The 11,381-nt window shown below is 37.6% G+C and overlaps 2 protein-coding genes across 2 annotated transcripts; one reads left to right on the forward strand and one right to left on the reverse strand.

The window, feature by feature from the left end:
* Positions 1 to 144: 144 nt before the first annotated feature.
* On the forward strand, positions 145 to 469 carry EYB26_009614 (uncharacterized protein; the record flags this gene model as incomplete). Its single annotated transcript, XM_054268861.1, has 2 exons — positions 145 to 204; positions 254 to 469. 2 exons carry the CDS (start codon positions 145 to 147, stop codon positions 467 to 469), a joined length of 276 nt encoding a protein of 91 aa, XP_054124836.1.
* A 2,647-nt stretch (positions 470 to 3,116) lies between these two features.
* EYB26_009615 (uncharacterized protein) lies at positions 3,117 to 4,605 on the reverse strand (the record flags this gene model as incomplete). The annotated part of the gene is made up of 3 exons (XM_054268862.1): positions 3,117 to 4,050; positions 4,102 to 4,189; positions 4,263 to 4,605. 3 exons carry the CDS (start codon positions 4,603 to 4,605, stop codon positions 3,117 to 3,119), a joined length of 1,365 nt encoding a protein of 454 aa, XP_054124837.1.
* Positions 4,606 to 11,381: the final 6,776 nt, after the last annotated feature.

Below are 11,381 nucleotides of genomic sequence, written 5' to 3' on the forward strand. Positions count from 1 at the left end.
CAATCCCTCTTGTAACTAACTAACCGACAGTTGACGTATGTTAGTTAAGTTACGTGTTTTCGTGCTTCTGAGCATCCCCAGGCTGCCTGTCACGTGTTACGTATCGTATGTGAATATAGTCTTCTGTTTATCATTGCTGGCTAGATGTTTGAAAGTCTTGCTTCTCTCAATACGGACACCTGGGCAAGTTCATCCCAAGCCTACGTAAGTGCTCCTATATATAAATTCACACCGAGCTCACACGTATTACCAGCTGGATGACGAGAGTGTACTTGCCCTCGAATACCAGGCAAATCCGTACCAAATCGACACACACGAGATGTCTGGAAGGTGGCATAATGTGTGCAGGGGTATAACAGATATTCTTTCCAATCAGCCGATTTCGGACACTGCAAGGTTCCCTGGCTTACCGTTTGGTATTCATGTCTGGGATCCGCCGAAACGAGTTCTGCATTTCCAGGAGGCATAACATGCGCTGCGATACAAACTAACATATTCTGTAACATCCGCCACGGCAAAGTAAGAAAAAGCATTGTCTAGAACTCACTTATCACGCATTAGACACTTTCGGCGCATAATCTTATATGGTCCGACATCCAGGAACACGAGGATTTGAATGTTGCCCGGTCTCTGTTTCTTTGCCCTTGAGAGATAACATGTCGCCACCTTTACGGACATTTATGCGAGACCCAGCGCCTAAGTTCTTGCTCAAGTGGTAATAATAGCCGATATACAAGAGATAGCTCATGTGCTGAGGAGATGGGATTTGGTCAATGTTTATACCGTCCTGACCGTGGAGATACAGGAGGTCGGGCTATCTGATCACAACCTCATCCCACTCAGACAACAGAGGTAAAAAGCGGTGCTCGTCGACTGCAGTTTGAAAAGACAGGATTCCATGGAAGCTCCGATGAATCGCACTGACTGGCTAGGCTTACTGCCATCCTTGTCAACAACGCCCCCTCCCGTCGCAGATACTAGTTTATCATTATCTAAGTACCAAATGGGACATCAACTAAAGCCTCATTATCTCACATCCTGATTGTCCCCTAGAAATAACTGATAATAACTGATGGTTAATCCGGAAGCTGGCTCGATCTTCTCTTGCTGTTAGGGAAAGGCTGTCTAAGGCTGATCATCTGGCCTTTTCTCTAGCCGTTCCACTACATGGTTACATGCATTTCTAAATTGCCCATAATCATGAGGTACATGCCTGCTTGGGTGGAAATTCGGCGTTGTCTCGATCCCACCCAACAGATCCTGTATTTTCGCCAACTTCTTTTTGACCCGGAAACACTTTCTGATGCCTGTCCTGGATAGAAAAAAACCAAAAAAAAAAGGTCGAGGATGATAAACGAAGAGATCAATCTCACAGCGGTGTGATCCTTCGTTTCCTGGAAAAGCTCCACGTCCTTATATGGTTCCCCATAGCTCGAGAGAAACGAGTTCCAGGTATGTTTCCTTTCTTTCAAACACCCATTTGTCACAATATACCGCTACTTGTGCACTCATACCTTTTCGCACTTAAAGCATGAACTTTGGTTGTGTTTGGATCAGTTCCTCGGTGTAGAAGGTCTCGTCGAAGGATATCATCAAAGAAGAGACAATTCTTCGAGGAAAATCCCTCCTTGTGTAGTTGATGAATCGAGGGATTCTCCCTGCAAGTCAAAGTAAATTTCTATAGATGTACACTATAAGTATTAAAGCTCTTAGAAGTAGGATGTAAATTTTCACTACGTCGACGATGTAGTTTACGAATGAGCGGCTCGTTGAAGAATAAAATCAGGCATGGAACGAATGAATGTATATCACATGAAATAAGAGAGTTCTTTCGAGTGAACTTGTTACGTTCTAAAGGCAACAGAACTATTCTTATTGACATATGATCTATACTCATCTACGTCGATAATGAGCAGTGCGACTTTAGGATTGATGTGTGCTGGTATCCCAATTATATCGAATCCTAGAAAATATTTGGATATGAAACTTTAATTTATCTATCGGTGCATGGCCGGTTGGAGTAGCTGGTTATCTCGTATCGTTAACAGGTCATGTATTAAACATTATACATGTCTTCATCCGATAAGGTCGCCGGATCGAGCCCGGCACTGGTCATTATCTTTTTCTTTTTTTTATATTGCATGCAGGTGTATGTATATATATGTAAAAAAACATAGCTAACTAACCAAAAACCCATGACAAAATGGCTTTCTTTCCTCATGGCCACTAGATTGTGAACTAGAAATAGGTCTCAGATAAGTAGCCAATTTGTCAATTGACTACCTACTACGTACGTGGTTGGACGTACATACTTGCCTTGTCCCTTCCCCCCCCCCTCCAGCCTGGACTCAAGGGCCACCCAGCGAGCGAGTGTAATCGCCTAAAATCATCGATAGCGTCACTCAAGTACCTTACTTAATATGAGCCCAGTCGCGAAAACTTGTTCGGTTCCCTCCAGATTGTGATAAAGTTTAAGGAAGCTAGTCCATTTTTTAAGCGGACCAAGAACCGCAATCAAAGCCTCCAGCTCCTCGATAAGGTCTGCCACACCCTTTCAGCCTTGGTGTCTTTCCTAGAACCAGAGCAGAGACTCTAGATGTTTAATAAAACTTGCTCTGCTGGATGAACGAACTATCTAAGGTGGGGTTGAAGACCGCCAACCTCACAATCGGCGTTTTCTAACTGGAAGTAGATTGCTGCCTGGAAGATTCATGAGATTCAACACAACTCTGCTACTACCTTTGGATGCGCAAAATCAAGTCCGATCGGTTTTACAATGGCTGAAATCATAGGAATGACTTCCGGGTTGCTGATATGGGCATCATTTTTTTTAACAGTCTAGCATCGCCCTATATGAGGCAGTCAAGAGCTTTAATCTCATCCAACGTGTGTGTGCCCTTGAAGGCGAGTATGAGGAAGGCATGCGCAGTTGCGAATTATCTTTGACACCATGGGATAGATATTGACTGAAACGAGGCGAGGCTATTCTATTTTCTGCGCTGGCTAATGCATCAATATCACCGGGAGGCTCTAACCTTGCTCCAATGTCCCGGGCCTGGCATCTTGTAGGTAAAACCACTTTGAGTCAACGCTGGGAAACACCAAAACCAGATTCTTTAGCCATCAAAACAAGCTGTCAGACGATAGCTGATAACATGTTCCTCGACATCGGCGTGTCTAAAAACCTCCATACCGCCTTCCACACCATCCGATCCAACCGACCACTCGCCGGTATCAACTAATTGTCTCCAATTGTCCAAAATCATCGACAAATGCGGACCATGGCTTAAAAGGAATGGACACCATCCATACTGATACAGTGAGTCATTATTTACCAGACTCTCTGGTACATCTTCAGTATCTGCATCTGTTATTGCATCGGGATTCCCATCACGAACCCAACCATTATCACCGATGGGATTAGGCAGGATCAATCGCACGGCGTCCTGGGATATTAAATCTGGCCAACTATACAGGCCACTAATCTTATTGACAGGGAACTTGACATTCTCTCGCTCAAACGCCGCCGAGACGGACTCTATCTTTGGACCTGGGAATAGAGGCAGTGGCTCGCCGACCCAATTTGATGATGATCCTCGTTGCATCCAGTCCGGTTCCCAAGGCTCGTCATCCCGGAGAACCTTACCGTCTCGTCGAACAAAGTTATACCGTTCACTGCCCTGGTCCGCATCTAGAGTCTCCTGGAACCAGGTTGCAGAGGGGATCTGCAAGCCTGGGGCAATATACATGAAGTTTGGTCGACGGGCATTAAGAAGAAAATCACGTAAGAATCCTGAGATGCGGAATCTATCGAGAATTTCTTCATCAAAAAGACCGGGTTTATTGCTTATACTAGCGGTACTCCCTGGAGATCGATCTTGAATAGCTACTAGGAGATTATGATATGCTTTGAGATCTCTGGTAAGATCAGCAGCGATATATCGTCTGTGGTATGCGGTGTTGGATATAGCTTCGAGCCCGACACTAGGTTGGAATTTATCAGATTCGTAGAGATTGAGCCAGAGTTGAAGGGCTGTTTGGAGCGGGTACCTGGTTTATATTAAACTACTTTTTTCTTCAATTCAGTGTCTTTTAGCTCACCAAGTACGCATCCAAGGCATTACCTCTCTTTGCCAGGTGCAGAGATGAGTATCTAGATCCATATAGATGCCGAGTTCCTCCTCCGTAGCTTTCGGATCGTTAGTGTTTGTATCTTCGTGAAGAACCTGCTACCTAGGTAGATATGGATAGAAATATATTACCCAAATAAAGGACCACCCAATTCTCATGCTCTTTGCCAGACAGATCGGGTAACCCTCCATTCAACGCCCAGAACTCATTTGGGTTCGGCATACAGAGGTGAGGCGCAAAATTCATCACTGGCGAGGATCTAGGGTCGTTGCTAATCATGATATCAATGTTTTCAAGAAAGGTGATCAACGGTCCAGATAAACGGTCGCGGATTGTATTGGCCTCATCTCCATATGCATCGAAAAAATTATGTACAATCCGATTGTTGTGTGCTGGAGCCTGCGCGGTGAGGAAGGAGATGATTTTGTTATGGAGAGAAGCACAGATATATGGGTCAAAATCCGGCGTCGCCATTTGCAGAGGCAGTTATGGGAATGGTGCTAGACATGGTGATGGATATCTAGTGGATGTAAAAGGGAATCGAGGAGAAAGACGTTATCTATGGCTGTAGGTACCCGTGCGGGTTTACCTAGTTCTCCACCAAGTGTTGGATTGGCGGGTTTACTCCAGACCAATCCTGAATGTATCTTACAAGGATAAGAAAAGAAGAAGTGACTAGCAAGATTGTGTGTATTGTGTTCTCTCTGTCTGTCTGAATACATCAGGTTCCAAAGCCGGGTTTTTATAGACATCTGGTGAGCTGGTTTTATCGAATCCGGCATGTAGGGTTGACATCATTTGTGACCTATCATGAGGGGTAAAATTGGGGGCTATAAAGTAGAGCTTCTGATTGACTGCCTCATTTGACTGCCTCTGGATATCCGGATTATCTGACACCAAGCCTTGCTTTCACAATGACTACTACCTGTGCCAACCCGCACCAACCCCATCCTGGCCTTGGTGCTCACATAATCACATTGTCACAGACCTGGATTCACCTTAGTTAAAACAGCGGTGCGTCGAGATACGTTAAGATTGGTTGAACCTCGCACAGGTTCCTTGCGTCGTCGATAGAGGTAACTTAAGTAAATGAAGTAACAATAGATCAGTTAATAGTCTTAGAAGTCTTAAATTGTAGCGGAGCGAGGATATCAATGTAAAACGTATGGCATAGAAAACTAACAAGACGTGAGCTGAAGAAAAGAACTATCTAACATGGGGATCAGGCCTCTATTTATGCCTGCGCAGGCTTGCTCCAGGGCATGATTCCTGACGGAGCAAGCCTGCAAATCCGTACAAAGATCTAACAACCAAAGCATACAATAAAGCAATAAACAAAGCTCTCCGTGAAGCTATTCCCAGGACGTGAAACTCATAGAACAAAGATCCTCCGGGGATTCATTGGTGTCTTGAAACCTCACCGCTTTCGCCTTCTTTGGGGTATTAGCCTGGAACGGAGTTGGATCCGTGACAGATATTGTCAGATAATCCGGATATCCAACGAGACAGAAAGACTGGACTCTCCATCTTGAAGGCCAGCTAGTGACCTTAGGATATATATTTGGGCACCTAGATTTCAGCCCAATGTCTACCCCTCTTGATAGCTCACAAAAATCACCCCGCCAATATGTCTATATAAACCCGGCTTTGGAACCTGATGTATTCAGACAGAGCAACAACTGAAGATATACAATCTTGCTAGTCACTTCTTCCTTTCCATCCATATAAGATACTATTTAGGATTGACCTGGAGTAAACCCACCAATCCGACAAATCTTATTAGCTATCTCTAATTTAAAAGATAGCAAAATGCACTCCATCCAAAAAGCAGCAGAGATTTATAATATTACATAGTCAACTCTTTAGAATAGAGTTAATACAGTATATTAAGCTAAAAGACACGCCAATGGGTATAAATTAACTCAATATAAGGAGGAATTGCTTGTTAAATATGTTCTTAATTTAGATAGATGTAGATTACTCCCCTAGCACTCTCTTATATAAGATATAACTAATTAACTTCTTTTACAACATAAGAATCAATAGGTTGGGGATAAATAGGTATATAACCTTATTCAACACTATCCAGAGATTAAATCTAAATTCTTAAGGAAATATAACTCTAAGCGCGCTAAATATAAGGAAGGATCTAGAGATAATCTAGGAGCATTTTAAATGTATTTAAGATGTTATATTAAAGTATAAGATCTTACTAGAAGATATCTATAATTTTAATAAGACTAGCTTTACTATAGGACTATATTTAATTATAAAAGTTATTATAAAAAATAATTAATATACTTAGCTAAGCTTTTATAATCTAGAAATTAAAAATAAGTAACTGATAAAGATAATAAATTTAACTAAATAGGTCCTATCTTTATATTATTATATATAATTTTTAAAGTGAAATAATATATTTAATTAGGCTAATTTAAGGATCTTCTAAGTAATTAGAGAATTAATATTAATAAGAATAAGATTATTCTAATTTATATATCTGTCGGAACGTCAATACGCACCCCGACCCCTAGCAGCTATCTCTGCGGCCTCCGTGCCTCGTTGCTACGGCACGCATCCCTTGGAATGCTGCAACCACCATTCCGGCAGTTGTAAACATCATAACAGACGCGTGCCGCTGGCCTATATGTATGTGCTTCACCCCCGGCACCCCGTTTCGTAGCTAGTTAAGCAGAATAATAGGAATACAATACGTTACCACGTAGTTCCTTTTGCTTCACACCGTAGGGCCGTCGGACTGCCCTTTCCCCAATCTAGTTGAGCTGATCCTAGACCGGGATAAACCGAGAATATCTTCCTATTCCTCTTATCTATTATAACCTCTTAATATTAGCTATTTTATTATTTTAAAATAACGTAATTCACCAGCGAACCGGCCACCCTAGCGAACCGGCCACCTCTCCCGAAAATAATTCTCTATATTGATTCTACATATTTCGACGTGTCAAAATGCCACCAATTCGCAAAAAAGATCCTCTACAATCGGCTCAGATAGAGGGAAAGATTGAATTAGCTATTTCCGATTTAAAAAATGGAAGAATTCGCAGTATTCGTGAAGCTGCTAGAATCTATACAGTCCCTCGTACCACTCTTCAAGATCGCATGAATGAATGGTATGCAATATCGACAAATAACACGCGCTAATCACCATAAATTAACTCAATCTGAGGAGGATTCGCTTGTCAAATGGGTTCTTGATCTAGATAAACGTGGATTACCCCCCCCGGCATTCTCTTGTACGAGAAATGGTCAATTATCTTCTTTTACAACGCGACAAACCACAAGTTGGAAAAAATTGGATAACCCGTCTAATTAAACGCCGTCCAGAGATTGATGTTGGATTGGCGGGTTTACTCCAGGCCAATCCTGAATGTATCTTACAAGGATAAGAAAAGAAGAAGTGACTAGCAAGATTGTGTGTATTGTGTTCTCTGCTCCTGCTCTGAGTATGTCCGGTTCCAAAGCCGGGTTCATATAGACCTTTTTGGTGGGATGATTTGTGACCTGTCATGAGGGGTAAATATTGGGCTGAAATCTAGGGGCCCAAATATATTGTATACATGCCCAAGGATTGATACCATCGATATCTCTGTCTTGCTGGGATATCCGGATTATCTGACAATTGATTCCAAATTCGCAAGGAAATATAATTATGAACGTGCCAAATGCGAAGATCCGAAGATCATTCAGGAACATTTTAATCGCGTACGAGATGCTATATCTGAGTACGGGATCCTACCAGAAGATATCTATAATTTCGATGAGACTGGCTTTGCTATGGGACTCTGTTCAAGTGCAAAAGTTATGAACGTGCCAAATGCGAAGATCCGAAGATCATTCAGGAACATTTTAATCGCGTACGAGATGCTATATCTGAGTACGGGATCCTACCAGAAGATATCTATAATTTCGATGAGACTGGCTTTGCTATGGGACTCTGTTCAAGTGCAAAAGTTATTACTGGAAGCGATCGATATGCTCGGCCAAAGCTTTTACAACCTGGAAATCGAGAATGGGTGACTGCAATTGAAGCAACAAATTCAACTGGTTGGGCTATTCCTTCGTACATTATTTTCAAGGCAAAGAAAAATGGACGATTAGGCTGGTTTGATGATCTACCAAGTGATTGGAGGATTAATATTAGTGAAAATGGCTGGACTACAGATCAAATAGGATTAGAATGGCTTAAAACCCATTTTATTCCTTATATTAATGGCCGGTCAATGGGATCATATAGAATGTTGATTCTTGATGGCCATGGAAGCCATTTGACTGCAGAATTTGATCATACATACACTGAGAATAATATTATTCCAATCTGTATGCCACCTCATTCTTCACATCTATTACAGCCTCTTGATGTTGGCTGTTTTGCTGTTTTAAAACGGTATTATGGGCAGGCTGTTGAGCAAAGAATGAGGCTTGGATTCAACCATATCGACAAACTGGACTTTTTAACGGCATTTCCGCAGGCTCGTACGGTGGCATATAAAGCTCAAACTATTCGGAATAGCTTCGCAGCCACTGGATTAGTGCCTTTCAATCCGGATCGAGTTATTCAACAACTTAATATTCAATTGAAGACACCAACCCCCCCTCCAAGTCGATCAAGCAATACACAATCATCCTGCTTACAAACACCTCAAAATATACGTCAATTCGTACGCCAGTCAACTACAATCAATAAACGTATAAATGAGTGTACAGGAAGCCTGAATCAGAATCAAGAAATTAATCAGGCAATTATACGGTTGTCAAAGGCTTACGAAACAATAGCGAATGATGTTTTACTCGTACGGAAAGAAAACCATGATTTACGTGCTGCGCATGAAAAAGAGAAGCAAAAACGCCAAAAATCTAAGAAACAGATATCTATTGAGCACGGGATTACTAGCGAAGAAGCTCCAGCGCTCGTACAAGATCAGATTGAGGCATCTCAAGTTGTTACTACTGCTCCGGGTAAGCCAGAGCTCCCAGCTTCTCAGCCAGTCGTACGCCGCCAATTTCGCTGCAGTGGTTGTCACGTTATGGGGCATAGAATAAATCAATGTCCTAGTCGTACTAGTAATTAGTTTTTTATATAGAAATTGTATGTGGGTTTGAAATTGGGGTTCGAAATCAATAAAGAGAGTTATTTTCGGGAGAGGTGGCCGGTTCGCTGGTGAATTACGTTAATATTATAAGCAGCTTATTAAATAGTAAATAAAATTTATATGTAACTATATTAATAAAATTAACTTTCTTATAATATTTCTAAAGATTTATATAATAATATATGAAGCTTAAACTATATAAAATAATTTTATAGTAACTAGATTAACATCCTTTAATCTAGATTAAGTTATATAATAACTTACTATTTAATTGAAGATACTAATATTCTTTCCTAATTAATTAATATAAAATCTGTATTTTTACAAACCTTTTAAAACCCATATCAATTTAAGTACTAAATAACTATAATTAAACAGTAAATAAGCCAGCGTACAAGAAGCCTATCTAAGATTATTAATAAAGTAATTTTATAGATATGAAAGGCTTATTAAATAAGTATTAATAAGCTTATAATTATATGAAAGGAGGTCAGACCTATGATATGCCGCTAGACATAAGAAGGAAAAGAAAAAATATTAAAGATCTAAAAAACTAATATCTCATAAGCAAGGAATTACTAGAGATAAAGCTTAAACACTTATACAAGGCCAGATTAAGGTATCTTATACTATTACTATTACTCCTACTACTCCTACTACTCCTACTGATCTAAGAGCTCCCACTGGGGCCTCTCAACCAGTCATATACCGCTGATTTCGCTGTAGTAGTTATAGGGTTAAAGGAGATAAATATATTAAATATTAGTAAGATATAATAAGAAAGTTAATATAAAAATATAAAGTATAAGAATATCATAAATAATATAAATAATCTAAATTTATTACTAATAACTCTTCTAGTAAAAAAAAGAGTATTAAATTATTAAATAAATAACATCTAATAAATAAAATTGATCTTTAATATTCTTTATATATATATAATATATAAAGAATATATATAAAAAAGAAGTAGTAAATTATCTACTTTTTTATTTCTAAAAGAATTTATAATAATATATTAATATAAAGAATATTTAAAAAATATTTAAAAATTTTATATATAGATAAGAATTAGATTAATATTAAAAATAAACTTTAATATCTTTATATAAAAAAATTTAAATTTTAAATCTCTTTATTCTAATTTATATTATATATCTAGAAATTAAAAGTAGTATTAATCTTATAGAAAGATAAGCTTTATAAAAACTATCTTTAAAGATATAATATTATATAATTAAAAAAAGTTATAGTTAACTAGACTATAAATTATATTAAATTTATATAAAAAATAGTATAAGACTATATAAACTATTTTTAAGTAAATTATTAAAGTTAAAAAGTATATATATCCTTATAGAAATAAAAAAAATAATAATAGTAGTATTAATATAAATAGTAAAAAGAATAATACTAGTACTAAAATAAAAATTAAAGATAATAATATTAATGATGAAATCTTATAGATAAAGAAAAAATAACTTATAAATAAAAAGTATTTTATCTATAAAATATCTAGTTATTTTATATCTAAATATAACCTTAAAAGTAAAGATAGGATTTTAGATTTAAAAATCTTAGAATTAACTAAGAAAAATATTATAAAAAATAATTCTCATTTAGGAAATTTTAATATCTAAAAGACGACTTCTTTTTAAGTAAAATTTATATTATAAATATTTTAAATCTATTATAATTAATAAATAGTAATAAAGATAGTTTAACTATATTTATTTAACTAATAAAGAATAAAGTATCAATTTTTATAAAAATATTAGTAGATATTAAAATGAATAATTTTATCTTTTTAAATATCTATTTAATAAAACGATTGGTTTAATATTTTTATTATTATATTTTACCTCTAAAGTATCTTTAAAGATAAAGTAAAGAAATTTAATAGTAAAATAGAGAATATTGTTACCTATATTATAATCTTAATAATATTAATAATTAATAAATAAATAATATATATTCTCTTTTTTTTAATAATATAATTAAGAAAGTATAATATTATTCTAAAAAGAATATAGCTAGTATAATATAAGATTAGAGCTGGCTGTGGGTTGGGTTGGATTCTTCGACCCAATTCAGTATCGTTTCATATTTATATAGCTTTTATATAGTTATTGATGA

This window comes from Talaromyces marneffei, chromosome 8 (genome assembly GCF_009556855.1).
Source record: "Talaromyces marneffei chromosome 8, complete sequence".
NCBI lineage: Eukaryota > Fungi > Ascomycota > Eurotiomycetes > Eurotiales > Trichocomaceae > Talaromyces > Talaromyces marneffei.